Source organism: Manis pentadactyla, chromosome X, assembly GCF_030020395.1.
Source record: "Manis pentadactyla isolate mManPen7 chromosome X, mManPen7.hap1, whole genome shotgun sequence".
Lineage (NCBI taxonomy): Eukaryota > Metazoa > Chordata > Mammalia > Pholidota > Manidae > Manis > Manis pentadactyla.
The window spans coordinates 53,269,468-53,291,887 of NC_080038.1; the positions used below are offsets into that span (position 1 = coordinate 53,269,468).

At 40.6% G+C, this 22,420-nt stretch overlaps 1 protein-coding gene across 4 annotated transcripts; it reads left to right on the top strand.

The window, feature by feature from the left end:
- Window positions 1-18,857: 18,857 nt before the first annotated feature.
- LOC118922757 (spindlin-2) lies at window positions 18,858-20,830 on the top strand. Of its 4 annotated transcripts, none has more exons than XM_036905874.2 (2): window positions 18,858-19,274; window positions 19,882-20,830. In XM_036905874.2, exon 2 carries the CDS (start codon window positions 19,884-19,886, stop codon window positions 20,658-20,660), a length of 777 nt encoding a protein of 258 aa, XP_036761769.1. In that variant the 5' UTR covers window positions 18,858-19,274; window positions 19,882-19,883; the 3' UTR covers window positions 20,661-20,830. The 4 variants fall into 4 exon arrangements, with proteins under 4 accessions (XP_036761769.1, XP_036761760.1, XP_036761751.1 ...); XM_036905865.2 differs by having other exon boundaries at window positions 18,862-19,236; XM_036905856.2 differs by having other exon boundaries at window positions 18,863-19,286.
- The last annotated feature ends 1,590 nt before the right edge of the window (window positions 20,831-22,420 follow it).

A 22,420-nucleotide genomic window follows, 5' to 3' on the forward strand; every position in this document is an offset into this window, starting at 1 on the left:
TAGGAATTTACCCTCAGTAAATAAAATCCCTGACCTGAAAAGGTATATGCACCCCTAAGTTTACAACTGCACTGTTTGCAATAGGCAAGATATGCAAGCAATGTAAGCGTCCATCAGTAGATGAATAGATAAAGAAGAGGTGGTACATATACACAATGGAATATTATTCAGCCATAAAAAGAAAGAAATCCTCCCATTTGCAACAACATGGATGGATCTAGAATGTATTATGCTCAGTGAAATAAGCCAGGTGGGGAAAGACAAATACCATATGATTTCACTTACTTGTGGAATATAAAGTCATAGCAAATTCGAATGAACAAAGCAGTAGTAAACTCATAGACACTGAGAAGGGACTGGTGGTTACCATGGAGGAGGGGTTAGGGTGCGTGGGTGGGGAGGGTGAGGGCAATAAAGGGGCACAAAAATTTTCAATTATAATGTAGATTGGTCACAGGGATAGTAGTGCAGCATGGAGAATATAGCCAGTGATTCTCTAATACCTTCCTATGTTGACAGATACTAGCTGTACTAGTGGGGGTGAGGATTTGATAATATGGGTATTTTTGAACCACTGTGCTTTATACTTGAAACTAAAATAAGACAGTATATCAATTTTAAAAGTGTAAAAAAATAACATGACTTTTTCAGTGCCAATTACTGCTTAAACAAATTTCATTTGGCAAATAAATGGAAATAATTTTTTTAAATATTCAAATAAATAAATAAATCAAGGGACAGCCTACAAGTGAGGGTATGGAAGGTTTTAACACACTGAGACTCCCACTCCCAGTACTTCCAATCATAAAAGCCAGGTACAGTTGTGGGTTTGGCCAGGAGTTACCACAGTTATTTCAGGATTTAAATAAATTGGCTATTTGAAGGAGGGTAAGACCCATGACAGAAGTATATGCCTGGGAAAAGGGTAGGTGCTTACCTGGAAGAATTGCTCAAGCCTCATTGCTAAGGTCGCAATGTGTGTTAGTCTTCTCAGGCTGCTATAGCAAAATATCATAGACAGGGTGACTTACAAAATATAAATTTATTTCTCAGAATTCTAGAGACTGTAAATCCAAGTTTAAGGTGACCGCCAATTTAGTTCCCAGTGAGCACTCTCTCTCTGGCTTGCAGATGGCCACATTCTTGCTGTGTCCTTACATGGTAGAGACAGATGTCTTGTGTTTCATTTTCTTTTTATAAGAGCACTAATTATATCATGAGATCCTCACCTTCATACCTCATCTAACTGATATTATCTCCTCCAGGTCCCATCTTCAAATATTGCATTAAGAGTTAAGGTATCAACATATGAATTTGGGGGACAATTCCATCAATTGCACAACCCATTTCCCAAGTCACACTAAGATGGTTCTGTGTGAGTTAGGATGGAAGAAGAGGTAATATATACAGCTGGAATAATGGCCAATCAACCCTGGTTTTCTTATGCATTATAGTTAAAGAAGTATGATCAGAAACACCTAACTTTTTCCTTACAGTTTAAATCTAGAAATATATGTAAAGCACAGCTTTACAATGTCCCCCTCCTCATGGCTCTGTGCTTTCCAGACATTGAGTCACTGGAGTAATAGAAGTCTATCTAGTACTTGTTATATGTATATATAAAAAGGACTTTGTGGGGATTCAAGATGGCAGTGTGAGAGGTGAGATGGAGAACTGCCAAAAGCACAAATAGTATGAAAATGTAGTTAATTGATACAACTAACCCTAAAACAGCAACAAGAAAGAAGGCTGAACCAGATGCATACAGACCTCATGAAAACAGCAGACCTCATGAAACAGGATAACATATGAAAGCCTTAATCTGGCAGGACCCAGGCCATTCCCAAACCCCAGCTCAATGGCAGGAGGAAGAGAAACAGAGAGGGGAGGGGGTGGAAGCCTGAGACGGCTTAACACCTAGCCCTGGAGATCAGCTTTGTGAGCAGAAATCTATATAGTGTGGTGCTCTGGAGTTTGGGGAGCTTGGACAGGCTTGAGAGACTGAGATTCCAGCCATTTGTGGAGGAGAGGATCCACATCCAACCTCTCTGGGACAAAGGAAAGGTAGGCAGTCTGAGAGCCTTTCTAGCAGCAAGAGGGCTGCTGAAGGGGCGGGGTTTGCATGGAGTTTGCTGCACGGGAGAAGGGAGAGTTGGATAAGGTTGCCTGGACACACTCTTCCCAGCAGACTGGGAACTTTGAGGAGCTTCAGGCACTCCATCCCCTGGCTGGCCACTAAGTTCCGAAGCCCCCCATTGTGAGACATAGCCTGCCGACCCTTTCTCCTAGCCTGCTGGCACCAGTTCACAAACCAGCAGTCACTGTGCTGGCATCAGGCCAGCCAGAGGGAGGCACTGCCTACAACAGCTAGAGATGCCAAGCACAGAGGCTTAAACCTGTGTGCTTGGCCCACTGGCTCTGACACGGGAGAAAGGCATCGCACATGGGAATCAGGAAAAAGATCTTTCCTCCCCTCAGGCACCAGTTCTGCTCCCCTATGACCCCAACCTCACTCTAGGGACTGGGCAGCTCCAGAGACTGGAGCTTCTGGGCACTAGTGGTCACCACACAGAAATAGGAATTGTCAAAAGGACATGGTTCAGACCAAAATCTCACAAACCCCAGAAAAAGGCCCAACTGGAACCAAACTCACGAATCTTCCTGAAAGAGAGTTCAAAATAAAAACTATAAACATGCTTATGGAGGTACAGAAAAATATTCAAGAATTCAGGAACAAATTTAAGTCGGAGATTCAATCATTAAGAAATTCCATATCTGAAAGGAAACTTACAATGGAGGAATTTAAAAGCAGATTAGACATAGTAGAAGAGATGGTAAATGGAATATAAATTACAGAAGAGGAATACAAAGAAACTGAGGCACAGAGAGAAGAAAGAATTTCTAAGAATGAAAGAATACTGAGAAAACTGTGTGACCAATCCAAATGGAACAATATTTGCATTATAGGGGTACCAGGAGAAGAAGAGAGAGAGTAAATGAGATAGAAAGAATCCTTGAGGAGGTAATTGCTGAAAACTTCCCCAATCTGGGGAAGGAGATAGTCTTTCAAACCATGGAGGTGCACAGATCTCCCAACACAAGGGACCCAAGGAAGATAACATCAAGCCATATAATAATTAAAATGGGAAAGATCAAGGATAAAGACACACTTTTAAAAGCAGCTAAAGAGAGATAAAAGATCACATACAAAGGAAAACCCATCAGGCTATCATAAGACTTCTCAACAGAAACTTTACAGGCCAGAAGGGAGTGGCATGACATATTTAATGAAATGAAGCAGAAGGGCCTTGAACAAAGAATACTATACCTGGCAAGGTTATCATTTAAATTTGAAGGAGGGATTAAACAATTTTCAGATAAGCAAAAGCTGAGAGAATTTACCTCCCACAAACCACCTCTACAGAGCATTTTGGATAGACTCCTATAGATGGAAGTATTCCTAAGGCTAAATAGATGTCACCCAAGGGATAGACAAAAAGTACAGAATATGATTCATAACATACAAAGTATGGAGGAGAATAAAAAGAACCTTTAGATTGTGTTTGTGATAGCACACAAAGTGAGTTATATTAGTCTGTTAGATAGTAAGGGAATTACCCTTGAACCTTTGGTAACCACGAATCTAAAGCCTGCAAAGGCAGTAAGTACATACCTATCTATAATCACCCTAACTGTAAATGCTCTGAATGCACCAATTGAAAGACATAGAGTCCCTTGAAGGATTGAAAAACAAGACCTGTCTATATGCTGCCTACAAGAGTCTCACTTCAAACACAAAGACATACACAGACTGAAAGTAAAGGAATGGAAAAAAATATTTCATGCAACTAATAGGGAGAAAAACCAGAGTTGCAGTACTTGTATCTGACAAAATAGACTTCAAAACAAAGAAAGTCACAAGAGACAAAGAAGAACATTACGTAATGATAAAGGGGTCAGTTCAACAAGAAGATACAACTATTATAAATATCTATGCACCCAACACAGGATCACCTACATATGTGAAACAAATACTAACAGAATGAAAGGGGGAAATAGAATGGAATGCATTCATTTTAGGAGAATTCAGCACATGACTCACTCCAAAGGACAGATCAACTTGACAGAAAATAATTAAAGAGACAGAGGCACCGAACAACATATTAGTACAGATGGACATAACAGACATCTACAGAACCCTCCATCCAAAAGCAACAGGATACACATTCCTTTCAAGTGCACATGGAACATTTTCAAGAATGCATCATATACTAGGCCACAAAAAGAACCTCAGTAAATTAAAAAAGATTGAAATTGTACCAACCAGTTTCTCAGATCACAAAGGTATGAAACTAGAAATAAATTACACAAAGAAAATGAAAATTCCCACAAACACATGAAGGCTTAATAACGTGCTCCCAAATAATCAATGGATCAATGATCAAATAAAAACAGAGATTATGCAATATATGCAGACAAATGAAAACAGTAATTAAACAACACAAAAATCTGTGGGATGCAACAAAGGCTATGCTAAAAGGGAAATATATTGCAATGCAAGCCAACCTCAGGAAAGACGAACAATCCCGAATGAACAGTCTAAAATCACAGTTAATGAAACTGGAAAGGGAAGAACAAATGAGGCTCAAAGTCAGTAGGAGGAGGGACAGAATAAAGATTAAAGCAGAAATAAATAAAATGGAGAAGAATAAAACAATAGAAAGAATCAATGAAAGCAGAAGCTGGTTCTTTGAGAAAATAAACAAAATAGATAAACCTCCAGCCAGACTTATCAAGAAAAAAAGAGAGTCTACAACCATAAAGAGAATCAGAAATGAGAATGGAAAAAAATCACTACAGACACCACAGAAATACAAAGAATTATGAGAGAATACTATGAAAAATTATTGCTAATAAACTGGATAACCTAGAAAAAATGGGCAACTTTCTAGAAAAATACAACCTTCCAAGGCTGACCCAGGAAGAAGCAGAAAATCTGAATAGACCAATTACCAGCAAAGAAATTGAATTGGTAATCAAAAAACTACCTAAGAACAAATTCCCCAGAATGGATGGTTTCACTGCTGAATTATATCAAACATTTAGTGAAGAACTAATACCCATCCTCCTTAAAGTTTTCCAAAAAATAGAAGAGGAGGTAATACTCCCAAACTCATTCTAGAAGGCCAACATCACTCTAGTAGCAAAACCAGGCAATGACACCACAAAAAAAGAAAATTACAGACGAATATCCTTAATGAACATAGATGCCATAACACTCAACAAAATATTAGCAAACCGAATTCAAAAATACATCAAAAAGATCATCCGGGGGCAGGGCGGAAGATGACGGTGTGAGTAGAGCAGCGGAAATCTCCTCCCAAAACAACATATATCTATGAAAATATAACAAAGACAACCCTTCCTAGAATAAAGACCAGAGGACACAGGACAATATCCAGACCACATCCGCACCTGAGAGAACCCAGTGCCTCACGAAGGGGGTAAGATACAAGCCCCGGCCCGGCGGGAGCCGAGCGCACCTCCCCCCAGCTCCCGGCAGGAGAAGAATAGGCAGAGCGGGAGGGAGACGGAGCACAGGGCTGCCGAACACCAAGCCCCAGCCATCCGGGCCAGAGTGCAGGGCCTTCGATACTAGGAAAACAGGGTAGCAAGAACAGTGAGCGGGCACTGGAGGCCGGATGCCGGAGGACATAAGAAAAGCGAGAGCCCATTTTTTTTTTTGGCAAGCGCTTTTTGTAGTCTTAAAGGGATAGGGACCCCAATACAAGGGAAACAGGGCAGCAAGACCGGTGAGCAGAGGCCTGAGGCTGGCACCGGAGAATAAAGAAAAACGAGCGATCACCTTTTTTTTTAATTAAAAAAAAATTTTTTTTTTTTTACTTTAAAATTTTTTTTCTTTTCTTTTCTTTTTTTTTTTGTGGTCGTTGTTTTGTTTTGGTGGATGCTTTTTGGAAGTCTTAAAGGGGCAGGGTGGGACACTTAATCCAGAGGTAGGGAATCCGGGGATCTCTGGGCACCCTAACCCCTAGGCTGCAGGGAGCAGGGAGGCCCCTTACAGAGATAAATAGCCTCCCAGCAGCTCCTGCTCCAATGCGACTCCACCACGTTGGACTAGCTGCCCGAGCCAGGCCACGCCCACAGCAACAGAGGAGATTAACTCCATAGCAGACGGGCAGGAAGCAGAAACCATGTCTGCGCGCAGCTGCGCAGCACAAGCCACTAGAGATCGCTGTTCTCCCAGGAGAGGAGGGGCACAAACCAACAAGAAAGGAAGTCCTTCCAGCAGTCACTCATCCCAGCTCAGCAAACTATTCCTATCACCATGAAAAGGCAAAGCTAAAGGCAGACAAAGATCACAGAGACAACACCAGAGAAGGAGACAGACCTAACCAGTCTTCCTGAAAAAGAATTCAAAATAAGAATCATAAACATGCTGACAGAGATGCAGAGAAATACGCAAGAGAAATGGGATGAAGTCCGGAGGGAGATCACAGATGCCAGAAAGGAGATCGCAGAAATGAAACAAACACTGGAAGAGTTTATAAGCAGAATGGATAGAATGCAAGAGGATATTGATGGAATTGAAATCAGAGAACAGGAACGCATAGAAGCTGACATAGAGAGAGACAAAAGGATCTCCAGGAATGAAAAAATATTAAGAGAACTGTGTGACCAATCCAAAAGGAACAATATCCATATTATAGGGGTCCGAGAAGAAGAAGAGAGAGGAAAAGAGATGGAAAGTACCTTAGAAGAAATAATTGCTGAAAACTTCCCCAAACTGGGGGAGGAAATAATCGAACAGACCATGGAAATACACAGAATCCCCAACAGAAAGGATCCAAGAAGGACAACACCAAGACACATAATAATTAAAATGGCAAAGATCAAGGACAAGGAGAGTGTTAAAGGCAGCTAGAGAGAAAAAGGTCACCTATAAAGGGAAACCCATCAGGCTAACATAAGATTTCTCAACAGAAACCCTACAGGCCAGAAGAGAATGGCATGATATATTTAATAAAATGAAACAGAAGGGATTTGAACCAAGGATACTGTATCCAGCACGACTATCATTCAAACACGACAGTGGGATTAAACAATTCCCAGACAAAAAAAAGCTGAGGGAATTTGCTTTCGAAAAACCACCTCTACAGAACATCTTACAGGGACTGCTCTAGATGGGAGCACTCCTAGAAAGAGCACAGCACAAAACACCCAACATATGAAGAATCAAGGAGGAGGAACAAGAAGGGAGAGAAGAAAAGAATCTCCAGACAGTGTATATAACAGCTCAATAAGCGAGCTAAGTTAGGCAGTAAGATACTAAAGAGGCTAACATTGAACCTTTGATAAATAAGAATTTAAAGCCTGCAATGGCAATAAGTACATATCTTTCAATAGTCACCCTAAATGTTAATGGGTTGAATGCACCAATCAAAAGACACAGAGTAACAGAATGGATAAAAAAGCAAGACCCATCTACATGCTGCTTACAAGAAACTCACCTCAAACCCAAAGACATGTACAGACTAAAAGTCAAGAGATGGAAAAACATATTTCAAGCAAACAACAGCGAGAAGAAAGCAGGGGTTGCAGTACTAATATCAGACAAAATAGACTTCAAAACAAAGAAAGTAACAGGAGATAAAGAAGGACACTACATAATGATAAAGGGCTCAGTCCAACAAGAGGATGTAACCATTCTAAATATATATGCACCCAACACAGAAGCAACAGCATATGTGAAATAAATACTAACAGAACTAAACGGGGATATAGACTGCAAAGCATTCATTCTAGGAGACTTCAACACACCACTCACCCCAAAGGATAGATCCACTGGGCAGAAAATAACTAAGGACACGGAGGCACTGAACAACACAGTAGAGCAGATGGACCTAATAGACATCTATAGAACTCTACATCCAAAAGCAACAGTATATACATTCTCCTCAAGTGCACATGAAACATTCTCCAGAATAGACCACATACTAGGCCACAAAAAGAGTCTCAGAAAATCCCAAAAGATTTAAATCCTACCAACCAACTTTTCAGACCACAAAGGCATAAAACTAGAAATAAACTGTACAAAGAAAGTAAACAGGCTCACAAACATATGGAGGCTTAACAACATGCTCCTAAATAATCAATGGATCAATGACCAAATCAAAATGGAGATCCAGAAATATACGGAAACAAATGACAACAACAACACTAAGCCCCAACTTCTGTGGGACACAGCAAAAGCAGTCTTAAGAGGAAAGTATATAGCAATCCAAGCATATTTAAAAAAGGAAGAGCAATCCCAAATGAATGGTATAATGTCACAACTATCAAAATTGAAAAAAGAAGAACAGATGAGGCCTAAGGTCAGCAGAAGGAGGGACATAATAAAGATCAGAGAAGAAATAAATAAAATTGAGAATAATAAAACAATAGCAAAAATCAATGAAACCAACAGCTGGTTTTTCGAGAAAATCAACAAAATAGATAAAACTCTAGCCAGACTTTCTAAGAAGAAAAGAGAGTCAACACAAATCAATAGTATCAGAAACGAGAAAGGAAAAATGATGACGGACCCCACAGAAATAAAAAGAATTATTAGAGAATACTGTAAAAACCTATATGCTAACAAGCTGGGAAACCTAGGAGAAATGGACAACTTCCTAGAAAAATACAACCTTCCAAGATTGACCCACGAAGAAACAGAAAATCTAAACAGACCAATTACCAGCAATGAAATTGAAGCGGTAATCAAAAAACTACCAAAGAACAAAACCCCCGGGACAGATGGATTTACCTCGGAATTTTATCAGACATACAGGAAAGACATAATACCCATTCTCCTTAGAGTTTTCCAGAAAACAGAGGAGGAGGGGATACTCCCAAACTCATTCTATGAAGCTAACATCACCCTAATACCAAAACCAGGCAAAGACCCCACCAAAAAAGAAAAATACAGACGAAAATCCCTGATGAACGTAGATACAAAAATACTCAACAAAATATTAGCAAACCGAATTCAAAAATACATCAAGAGGATCACACACCATGACCAAGTGGGATTCATCCCAGGGATGCAAGGATGGTACAACATTTGAAAATCCATCAACATCATCCACCACATCAACAAAAAGAAAGACAAAAACCACATGATCATCTCCATAGATGCTGAAAAAGCATTTGACAAAGTGCAACATCCATTCATGATAAAAACTCTCAGCAAAATGGGAATAGAGGGCAAGTACCTCAACATAATAAAGGCCATCTATGATAAACCCACAGCCAACATTATATTGAACAGCGAGAAGCTGAAAGCATTTCCGCTGAAATCGGGAACTAGACAGGGATGACCACTCTCTCCACTGTTATTTAACATAGTACTGGAGGTCTTAGACACGGCAATCAGACAAAACAAAGAAATACAAGGAATCCAGATTGGTAAAGAAGAAGTTAAACTGTCACTATTTGCAGATGATATGATACTGTACATAAAAACCCCTAAAGACTCCACCCCAAAACTACTAGAACTGATATCGGAATACAGCAAAGTTGCAGGATACAAAATCAACACACAGAAATCTGTGGCTTTCCTATATACTAACAACGAACCAACAGAAAGAGAAATCAGGAAAACAACTCCATTCACAATTGCATCAAAAAAAATAAAATACCTAGGAATAAACCTAACCAAAGAAGTGAAAGACTTATACTCTGAAAACTACAAGTCACTCTTAAGAGAAATTAAAGGGGACACTAACAGATGGAAACTCATCCCATGCTCGTGGCTAGGAAGAATTAATATCGTCAAAATGGCCATCCTGTCCAAAGCAATATACAGATTTGATGCAATCCCTATGAAATTACCAGCAACATTCTTCAATGAACTAGAACAAATAATTCAAAAATTCATATGGAAACATCAAAGACCCCGAATAGCAAAAGCAATCATGAGAAAGAAGAATAAAGTAGAGGGGATCTCACTCCCCAACTTCAAGCTCTACTATAAAGCCATAGTAATCAAGACAATTTGGTACTGGCACAAGAGCAGAGCCACAGACCAGTGGAAAAGACTAGAGAATCCAGACATTAACCCAGACATATATGGTCAATTAATATTTGATAAAGGAGCCATGGACATACAATGGGGAAATCACAGTCCCTTCAACAGATGGTGCTGGCAAAACTGGACAGCTACATGTAGGAGAATGAAGCTGGAACATTGTCTAACCCCATATACAAAAGTAAACTCAAAATGGATCAAAGACCTGAATGTAAGTCATGAAACCATTAAACTCTTGGAAGAAAACATAGGCAAAAACCTCTTAGACATAAACATGAGTGACCTCTTCTTGAACATATCTCCCCGGGCAAGGAAAACAACAGCAAAAATGAGTAAGTAGGACTATATTAAGCTGAAAAGCTTCTGTACAGCAAAAGACACCAACAATAGAACAAAAAGGATCCCTACAGTATGGGAGAATATATTTGAAAATGACACATCCGATAAAGGCTTGACGTCCAGAATATATAAAGAGCTCACATGCCTCAACAAACAAAAAAAAATAACCCAATTAAAAAATGGGCAGAGGAACTGAACAGACAGTTCTCTAAAAAAGAAATACACATGGCCAACAGACACATGAAAAGATGCTCCACATCGCTAATTATCAGAGAAATGCAAATTAAAACTACAATGAGGTATCACCTCACACCAGTAAGGATGGCTGCCATCCAAAAGACAAACAACAACAAATGTTGGCGAGGCTGTGGTGAAAGGGGAACCTTCCTACACTGCTGGTGGCAATGTAAGTTAGTTCAACCATTGTGGAAAGCAGTATGGAGGTACATCAAAATGCTCAAAATAGACCTACCATTTGACCCAGGAATTGCACTCCTAGGAATTTACCCTAAGAATGCAGCAATCAAGTATGAGAAAGATCAGTGCACCCCTATGTTTATCGCAGCACTATTTACAATAGCCAAGAATTGGAAACAACCTAAATGTCCATCGACAGATGAATGGATAAAGAAGATGTGCTACATATACACAATGGAATACTATTCAGCCATAAGAAAAGGGCAAATCCAATCATTTGCAGCAACATGGATGGAGCTAGAGGGTATCATGCTCAGCAAAAGAAGCCAAGTGGAGAAAGAGAAATACCAAATGATTTCACTTATCTGTGGAGTATAAGAACAAAGGAAAAACTGAAGGAACAAAACAGCAGCAGAATCACAGAACTCAAGAATGGACTAACAGTTACGAAAGGGAAAGGGTCTGGGGAGGATGGGTGGGTGGGGAGGGATAAGTGGGGGGGAAAAGTGGGGGGGTATTAAGATTAACATGCATGGGGAGGTAGGAGAAAAGGGAGGGCTGTACAACACAGAGAAGGCAAGTAGCGATTCTACAACATTTTGCTATGCTGATGGACAGTGACTGTAAAGGGGTTTTATGGGGGAGACCTGGTATAGGAGAGAGCCTAGTAAACATAATATTCGTCATGTATGTGTAGATTAGTGATACCAAAAACAAAACAAAACGAAACAAAACAAAAAAAAAGGGCAGTTCCTGTGTGGTAACCTCCAATGAGCTCTACACAAGGGTATAAAGGGCATATAAAAGTGTAGGCAAAGGGTCTGTTTGCGTTTATACAGAAGATCAAAGCCTAATTGGGCTACCCCGAAAATGAACTAAGATACGATATGAAAGAGAACTTCCAACATCAGCACTCTCTGGAAGACTCATGCCAGAAGATGATCATCAAAAACCCCAACAAAAATCCACGCACTGCTACAGCTGTAGATGCACTCATCCCACCAGGTCCTGGACTTGCCATGGGAATGAAGGAGATATCTAAGCTGGACTGTGCATACAGTAAAACAACAAATTTGACTGAATCTATACTGTTGGAACTCAACCAAGAATTAGGAGAAGTGCAAATTGTAGCGCTCCAAAATCTTACAACTACAGACTATTTACTGTTAAAAGAACATAAGGGATGTGAACATTCCCCAGGAATGGCTTGTTTGAATTTGTCTGATTTCTCTCAGACTGTTCAAGTTCAGTTGGACAATATCCACCATATCATAGATAAGTTTTCACAAATGCCTAAGGTGCCTAACTGGTTTTCTTGGTTTCACTGGAGATGGCTGGTAATTACAGATATGCTTTGGTTATGTAACTATACTCGTATTATGTTAATGTGTTTGCACAATTTAAGTAGTAGCTTAAAACCTATACATGCTGAAGTTACTCTACAAGAAGATATGTCAAAGAAATAATCAATCTTCCCATGTTTTCTTCTGCATGCTACTTCTATAGCTTTTCTTCTTCCTTCCTAATTACAACCCTTAAATAGAATTCGTGCCTCATATCAAATTTACCGAGTATCATAATTCTTCCAACTGGTAAAGATACCTCAAGACAAATGCTGGGCATAGAAGCTACAGGGCATAAATATGCAAAGAAGTAAAAAGCTAACCATTTCAAACAATAAGGCTTCTCTCTCACTTACCAACTTTACATTTCCCTGTATGGCCCCAGAAGATGACTGGTTAGCCAGAGACGGGTAAGATTCCTCAAGGGAGGAACAACCTAAGACAGGCACAGTGGCAGGGGGGTCATCAGGTGAGAAATTGGGGATCAACAGAGGTGAGGCTTAGAACCTCACACCCCATTCTGAGAGAAATCTTCTGCATACGTGGATGTTTTATTGCCCTTGTCTAGCTTGGATTGACACATAGTCTACAGGCACACACCTGATCATCTACATTTGCTCTCTTACAACACTAAACTATGTTTTCTACCTTTATCTTGTATCTATCTACCACTTCAGCATTTTATTAAAAATAATAATAATAAAGAGATAAATGTGGTATCCACATATAAATCAAGTATAAAAACCAAATGAGTATTCATATTTGAACTGACTCTTTATAGTTCATAATGCATGAGCAAAACCAAAAGTTTCTGTGATGACTGCCCTTGTACTGTTCACTATGTAACTTGTTCATTATGTAAGAATTTGTTCTCCATGTAAGAACTTGTTTGTTATGCCTCAGAAGATTGGAGACTGACGAAAATTAGGCTTGGTGTGGATTAATGATTGTGCATTGAGCATTGACTCCCCTATAAAGAATTTTATTGTCGTTAACAACCATTTGATCAATAAATATGAGAGATGCCCTCACAAAAAAAAAAAAAAAGGACAGACTTCCAATGGTAAAATAAATAAGTAACTGGGATGTAATGTATAGCATAAGGAATATAGTCAAGATATTGTAACAGCTTGGTAGGGTGATAGCTGGAACCTAGAATTATGTATATAAATGTTTTATCACTGTGTTGTACACTTGAAACTAATGTAATGTAATACTGTGTGTCAACTACCCTTCAATAATAAATAATTATAAAATAAAAAAAAAAAAATAAACAGTAAAAGATCATCCATCATGATCAAGTGGGATTCATCCCAGGGATGCAAAGATGGTAGAACTTTTGAAAATTCATCAACATCGTCCACCACATCAACAAAAAGAAGGGCAAAAACCACATGATCATCTCCATAGATGCCGAAAAATCATTTGACAAAATTCAACTTCCATTCATGAAGAAAACTCTCTACACAATGGGTATACTGGGCAAGTACCTCAACATAATAAAGGCCGTATATGACAAACCCACAGCCAACATTATACTTAACAGCAAGAATCTGAAAGCTTTTCCTCTAAGATCGGGAACAAGACAAGGATGCCCTCTCTCCCTAGTTTTATTTAACATAGTGCTTGAGGTCCTAGTCATGGCAATCAGGCAACACAAAGAAATAAAAGGCATCCAGATTGGCAAGGAAGAAGTTAAACTGTCCATGTTTGCAGATGACATGATATTGTACATAAGAAACCCTAAAGAATACACTCCAAAACTACTGGAACTAATATCTGATTTCAGCAAAGTTGCAGGATACAAAATTAATATACAGAAATCTGTTGCATTCCTATACAGTAATGATGAACTAGCAGAAAGAGAAGTCAGGAAAACAATTCCATTCACAATTGCAACAAAAGAATAAAATACCTAGGAATACACCTAATCAAGGAAGTGAAAGACTTATACCCTGAAAACTATAAGACACTCTTAAGAGAAATTAAAGAGGACACTAACAAATGGAAATTCATCCCATGTTCTTAGCTAGGAAGAAATAATATTGTAAAAATGGCCATCCTCCCTAAAGCAATCTACAGATTCAATGCAATCTGTATCAAAATACCTACAGCATTCTTCAATGAACTAGAGCATATAGTTCATAAATTCATATGGAATGAGAAAAGTCCCTGAATAGCCAAAGCAATACTAAGAAGGAAGAATAAAGGAGGGTTAATTATGCTCCCTGACTTAAAGCTCTACTACAAAGCCACAGTAATCAAGACAATTTGATACTGGCACAAGAACAGACCCATAGACCAGTGGAACAGAATAGAGAGTCCAGATATTAACCCAAACATATATGGTCAATTAATATATGATAAAAGAGCCATGGATATACAATGGGGAAATGACAGCCTCTTCAACAGCTGGTGTTGGCAAAACTGGACAGCTACATGTAAGAGAATGAAACTGGATCATTGTCTAACCCCATACACAAAAGTAAACTCAAAATGGATCAAGGACCTCAATGTAAGTCATGAAACCATAAAACTCTTAGAAGAAAATATAGGCAAAAATCTCCTGGACATGAACATGAGCAACTTGTTCATGAACATATCTCCACAGGCAAGTGAAACAAAAGCAAAAATGAACATGTGGAACTATATCAAACTAAAAAGCTTCTGTACAGGAACGGACACCATCAGTAGAACAAAAAGATATCCTAGAGTATGGGAGAATATATTCATAAATGACAGATCTGATAAGGGGTTGACATCCAAATTATATAAAGAGCTCATGCACCTCAACAAACAAAAAGCAAATAAGCCAATTAAAAAATGGGCAGAGGAGCTGAACAGACACTTCTCCAAAGAAGAAATTCAGATGGCCAACAGGCACATGAAAAGATCCTCCACATTGCTAATCATCAGAGAAATGCAAATTAAAACCACAATGAGATATCACCTCACACCAGTTAGGATGGCCAACATCCAAAAGACAAACAACAAATGTTGGCAAGGATGTGGAGAAAGGGGAACCCTACTACACTGCTGATGGGAATGTAATTTAGTTCAACCATTGTGGAAAGTTGTATGGAGGTTCCTCAAAAAGCTCAAAATAGAAATACCTTTTGACACAGGAATTCCACTGCTAGGAATTTACCCAAATAATATAATTTCTCAGATTCAGAAAGACGGGTGCACCCCTATGTTTATCGCAGCACTATTTACAATAGCCAAGAAATGGAAGCAACCTAAGTGTCCATCAGTAGATGAATGGATAAAGAAGATGTGGTACATATACACAGTGGAATATTATTCAGCCATAAGAAGAAAACAAATCATGCTACCATTTGCAACAACATGGATGGAGCTTGAGGGTATTATGCTCAGTGAAATAATCCAGGCTGAAAAAGACAAGTGTCAAATGATTTTACTCATCTGTGGAGTATAAGAACAAAGAAAAAACTGAAGGAACAAAACAGCAGCAGAATCACAGAACCCAAGAATGGACTAACAGTTACCAAAGGGAAAGGACTGGGAAGGATGGGTGGGAAGGGAGGGACAAGGGGGAAAAAGGGGCATCACGATTAGCACACATAATGTATTGGGGGGGAAAACACGGGAAAGGCAGTATATTCAGAGAAGAGAAGTAATGATTCTATAGCATTTTATGATGCTGATGGACAGTGACTCTAATGGGGAATGTGGGGGGGACTTGATAATAGGGGGAGTCTAGTAACCATAATGTTGTTCAAGTAGTTGTACACTAATGATGTCAAAATAAAAAATAAAAAAAGGACTTTGAAGCTGCCTTGGATAGTACTTTCCTGTTACAGTTTCATGGTGAGAATTAGCCTTATAAAGAACTGAAAACATGATGAGAAAATCTACAAAGACATATCAGCACATTCTTCTAGTTGGGCTTCTGAAAGGGCAGTAATCCTAGCTCAGCTCAATCTTTAGATGGACTACTCCACCATGTATCAGTCATAGTGAAGAGCTGTCCTTATCTCCCAGTGTAGCAAAACAAAGGAAGTAAAGGACTCAATATAGTATGACAAGACAGTGGGAGAGATAGTTGTGGTCATCAACAAGCTTCCCCCTTTCTTGACGATCATTGTAACTATGTCTCTCAAAAACTTGTGTTTTAGAAGTAGAGTGCTAGTCCTGTAACCAAAAACCATAAATATGGAATGGCTTTTGCTTTTATCCAAATTGAATTTGTACCACAGATATATACAATGCCATTATACATATTTGGCTCAAGGAACTTAAGTGGAATTTCTTAATAGATGTGTGGTCAAGATAATACATGGAAAATTCTGTGGATTTCTGAGTACTTCTGGGTCAATCCATAGTGTAATAATTGTTTTGAAGGAGGATAGGAAGCCTGAAACCTGCGGGCAATGTGATCTCAAAAGCAAATGGAAGATGTGGAAGTAATTTGAAAAAAGGATGAATAAGGTTAAGACAAAAGAGAAGATAGTACATGAGAAATATGTCAGGCCTTAAAACATTTGTTGTTTGGGAAAGGCAAAAGGTGGGGTAAGTGAAAACAATTGAGAAGGATAATCCCTCAGTGGTCAGTATTTAAGGGGCCATTCCTATGCATTACATGGTTTCTAGCTGAGTTAGTATTGAGACAAATACTTTCTGAAACAACATCAAATTCCTTCCTGCAGGTACCCAATAGGCCTGTTATCAAATTCTTCTTACATCACCTTAATTCCCAAGAGGGCACATAGGTTATGACTCATTGTTGAAGATGATAACACTAAAGAAAAAGAGGTCAAAAAACCATGTTTAAGGAGAGGAGACGTGTGTTGGTTTCTAAGTACAACGTGAGCTCTGATGTCGTGGAACATTTCATGTATTCATCTAGTCCTAATGGTTACACTTATGGGGTCAGACAATTAAAAATCATGAAAATGAAAGGATAAATATAAAGGGGTCTTGCCCAATTCTCTGTGGAAGATTTTTCATAAATCTTTCAAAGAACTCCAAGGATAGGAGATGTCATAGGGAATGTTGTAAAAATATCCACAAGATGAAAGAATTTAGAAATAAAAATTTTGAGTGGGGTAAATTGTATGACCTAGTCAAAGAGCTATGAACAAATCTGCAACTATTTGACAGAATATTTAGGAATATTATCAGAGAAACAAAAATTTTGGAAAAATTATAAAAATTTTTAGACAGTCTTTCAAAATAATAAACTGGAAATGCCATGGACATTCTTGGTTATCTCACCAATATCTATTTTAATCCACCTTGATTGTGTAGTACCTGTGTCATTTTGGTGGGTTTGACCCCACCTCCAACTTCAGGGGTGGCGATTGGCTAGCACAAAGCAATTATTCAAATAGATCCAATTTGTTAATGTGAATGTTTCAGAAATAATTACATAAACTGGACCTAAAATAAGTGGGCATTGCATTGTATTTGGTCATATTACAAGGGCTGGCAAATGACCTATTATGGTCTCAATGAAAGCAAAGCAAAATTTTTATCAAAAGTTGCTTAAAGAGGTTCCTTCTGTCACTATGTGTGAATAAGGAAGCATGTAATTCCTAAAGTTGCTGACAGCCATATAGTAAGTAACATAAGCTTCAGGATGACACTGACATCAAAGGGAAAATGGGAAACACAACAAAACTAGGCTTTTGGCATCACTGAGTGTATTCATTTATTAAAATAGTACCACATTCTCAGTGACTTAAACAACACAAATTTATTTTCTCACAGTTCTGAAGGCTACGAGTACAAGATCAAGGTGTGAGCAGTTACAGTTATTTCTGAGATCTCTTTCCTCTACTTGTAGATGACTTTCTTCTCCCTGTCTTCAAATGGGCATTATACTGTATGTCTGTGTTCTAATTCTTTTTCCCCATAAGGACACCAGTTATAGTGGATTAAGGTCCACTCATGTAAACCTATTTTACCTTAATAATCTCCAAATAAATTCATATTCTGAGGTACTGGGTGCGAAAACATCAAAATATAAATTTGGAGGAGACACAATCCAGCCCATAACACTGACCACTAGATTAAGACTCATATGACACTTATTAGATTTTCAAATAATTAGTCAATAAATAACTTTTGTTTTAAATCAGCTTTACATTGCTTTCTTCTTTCATGTAACTGATAAACTACCTGATACAACATAACCTCATTGATATTTTATAGAATTATGGGTATTATGAAAAAATGATGAATAACAAAAAAAGTTACAAACAAGACTCAAAATAGATACCACCGTATGCAAAACTAGACAAGGTTTTATGCAAATTGCAATCACAATTAAGAATAATTCTATAAATTTAAAACAAGCCACTATTTCTCTAAAGCTAGGTCCTATATTTCAAAAAAAGCCTATACCTGCTTTGTAGAAACTCTTACAATGTATATCGCTGTGTATGAAAATAATAGATATGTGTGTATGTAACTGGATAAAGGTATGTTTTTGGCATTCATAGACATTTATGTATGATTATAAAGAATTTCTGCATCCATATATGTTTTGAAAAGGTACTTCTGAGTGAATTTGTAAACAAAAAAGGTGAGCAATGTGTGTAAAATGAAAAGGCACTCCAGGAGGAGAGCTGAGGGGTGGAGCTACAGAGCCAGAGAGGGTGGAGGTGGGGAGGAAGGAAAGAGTAGAGGACCACCACAGGACCCACAGAACTGAATTTTGGAAAAGGGAGGAGAACCCAAGACTGCCTCCAGGGCAAGGAAGGCTAGCAGCACAGTGTTTACCAGAAAGGGAAGGCCTCCTTTCCAACAAGAAATTAAGAGCATAGTTCTTTACAGAGAGAGGAGGAGACTGAAACGGCGGCAGCGGCTGGTAGGAACCCGATGTGGCAGAGGGGCCGCCGCCGCCGCCGCCGCCAACAGGGAGGCGGAGGGCCCGCGAGCCCAGAGCTAGGGACACTGCCGCCATCCTCTTCGCCTGCGGATCCTCTCCTCCCAGCTCTTGCAAGCACCAGGCTCGTCGCCTTCCGATCCTCTTTCGATACAGGCTCACAGCTGAGGCAGCAGCGAAGTGTCCGATTTGAGCACGTGAGGCCCTCAATCCAGGGCGGTGGACGCCAGGCAGGGCAAGGCCATTGGTGGGCGCCAGGATGGAGAAGGGGGATGGGAGAGACTCCTGCAGGAGGCCGGGGTGGAGGAGGGCACCGGGTGAGCCTGGGGAGGAGTGCGGCGGGCAATAGGAAAAGGGGCTGGCGTTTGGAGCCAGGCAAGAAATTGAAGGTGAGCACGGGGAAGCGAGAGCGCAACGTGCCGGGGAAGCACTTTTGGGCAGATGGGGTGTGTGGGCAGCACGCTGAGGCGTTCCGGGCAGGAGGACAGTGAGTGCGTGTGGGTCAAGGCCGTGGAGAGATAGGCGCTTTGCTGTAGACTGGGAGTGGGCGCCAGTGGCGGGTGGTGGAGGCAGTGGACTCATCACAAGGAGGTAGCCCGCCCCCTCCTGCAGAGTTCTTAAAACCCCAGCTAGCACCACTGCCGCTGCCTGCCCTTCCCCGCAGCCTAAAAGAACGCTAGAGAGAGCACTTGCAGGCACGCAGCCAGGATTTCCAGCATTGCTGCCAGGCTCATGGGGAAAAATTAGGCGCCTGCGCAGGGTACATAGAGAAGTCGCTATCAGGAGAATTTCACCTTATGACATACTGAATGCTTCTCTTACCTTCTCTCCTCCCCCTGCAGGCATGAAGACCCCGAACGCACAGGAGGCAGAAGGGCAACAAACCAGGGCAGCTGTGGGACGGGCCACCGGGTCTGCAAACATGACGAAGAAAAAAGTCTCCCAAAAGAAGCAGAGAGGCCGACCTTCATCCCAGCCCCGCAGGAACATCGTGGGCTGCAGAATTTCACACGGATGGAAGGAGGGCGATGAGCCCATCACCCAGTGGAAAGGAACTGTGCTGGATCAGGTGCCTATAAATCCCTCTCTTTATCTGGTGAAATACGATGGAATTGACTGTGTCTATGGACTAGAGCTTCACAGAGATGAAAGAGTATTGTCTCTTAAAATTCTTTCCGACAGGGTGGCATCATCTCAAGTCAGTGATGCAAACCTTGCAAGTACCATAATTGGTAAAGCTGTGGAACATATGTTTGAGGGTGAGCATGGCTCTAAGGATGAATGGAGGGGAATGGTTTTAGCCCAAGCACCGATCATGAAAGCCTGGTTTTATATTACCTATGAGAAAGATCCTGTCTTGTACATGTACCAGCTTCTAGATGATTATAAAGAAGGAGACCTCCGTATCATGCCAGAGTCCAGTGAGTCTCCTCCAGCAGAGAGGGAGCCGGGAGGAGTTGTAGATGGCCTGATAGGTAAACATGTGGAATATACCAAAGAAGATGGCTCCAAACGGATCGGCATGGTCATTCACCAAGTAGAAGCCAAACCCTCTGTGTATTTCATCAAGTTTGATGATGATTTCCATATCTATGTCTATGATTTGGTGAAAAAGTCCTAACTGTTAGGGTAAACAATTGCCACATTTGTGAAAACAAATGTATACTTTGTAGACATGCAAAATAATGTTGCTTTTCAGTGTATTGAAAGCTTAGGGTGTCTGTTAATTCAACATCTTTGCCAGCGTAACTGTTGTTTTGTTCTGAAAAATATAAATTTATGTGGACGTGACATGCTGTGTGTATGGACTTTGTCATGTTGAAAAGATTGGGTGTTTGGTGGATGGGGCATGAAAGGAAGGAACAGCTGTAAATTCAGGCTGTGAATAAAGTTCAGCTAGTATCATAATCAGTCATCTAAAAATGGAATAGGACTTAGCTTGTCTGGTCTAGGGAGGGGGGCAGAAAGAACTAGACATGGGCTGTGGGGGAAGGTAAAAGGGGAGATGACTGCTTAGGAAGAGGTGGGGAGGTGCCAGAAGTGGAGTGGCTCCCTGAGGGGAGGAGTGGCTAAGAGGGGGAGGCACCCAACTGGAAGAGGGTGAGGGATAACAGAGCAGAGTGAGGTCCTGGGACTTAGAGGAAAACAGACAGAATAAATTGAGTAGAGAGATGCAAAGAAGCTTAGAAGAGGTCCAGAGCAAGGGGCAGAAAGGCAAAGTTGGCAGGATCTGGGGAGAGACCAAAGGATACTCAATGGGAGGGGCCAGAAGGAGAGGGCCACTGAGGAAGGGGTACTTCTAAGAAGAAAGACCGGCAGAGGGAGCAAGCATGCAGTAAAAGAGATGTAAGGAGCGGGGACCATGAGGCATGGAAAGGCGCAGGAAAAAGTTGGACTTCTGGCAGTATCCACAGTGCCCTCCCTGGCTCTGTGCACAGATAATGTGGCAACTGTCAAATAAACTGGATGGATTGGAGGGTCCCTGGAAAGGCATTTTGACAGGGATGACTTAAGACTTAAGCAGGAGACAAGTTTATAACCTTAAAAGGCTTTTCCTATTTCAGGGAGTTATGCCACACCTGCTGAACAGAACCCCAGCCCTCAGCCTAAACACACTAACATAGCACCCAATAAGCACGGTGGCCTCCTCACATTTCCCAGAAGTTACAGGTGCAGTAAATCCTGGACCTGAACATCTTGGTTCATTTCCCCTACACTGGATAAGCAGTTCTTGTGGGGAATGGGTCAGTGGGGCACTCGGAACTTAAGAGATGTGCCACCTTGCATTTGAGAAGTATTTTATCCAGAAAAATAGAATTTGGTTGTACCCAGGTACAGCATTCCCCTCACTGGTTCTTCCTCCTACTGAGCTGAACTTTATCTCCCTACAGAGGAGAGGCATCAGAGGATTGAACCTAATGCTTCTCTCTGGGGCATGGGGAGTACTTGACAATCCATGCTTCTCTCAGCAGCTGCCTGAAACCATAGGTGGCTCCACCACATAGAGATCTGCTGCCCCCAGAAACCTCATTCTAGCTATACCCCAACAAAGCCAGTGGCTACCGACTCCTCACAGGTACCTCTGGTCACTCTTGCCCACCCCAAGCCCATAGGCAGCTGGAATGGAAGTTTGTGCAGCTCTGTTTCCAGGTGAGATAGATGGCACCGTGCAGTGGGGCTGGGAGTTGTGACTCTGTATAACTGCTTCTTCAGAATAGCGCCACGTCATTGGGTGATGGTTGGTGGTGAGAGGGTGTGGTTACCCCAAAAACGTCCCTCAGAGATAGGGTGCCCCAACACATGGGTCTCTTCCTCTCCTCCTTGCCTTTTCCCAGGCCTGCTGTGGAAGTTCCCTTCAAAACCCTCTCTCTGGTTTCCCCA

Bases quoted from the DNA above. Each gene is read 5' to 3' on its own strand.
- LOC118922757 (XM_036905874.2), top strand. From the start codon at position 19,884: ATGAAGACCCCGAACGCACAGGAGGCAGAAGGGCAACAAACCAGGGCA.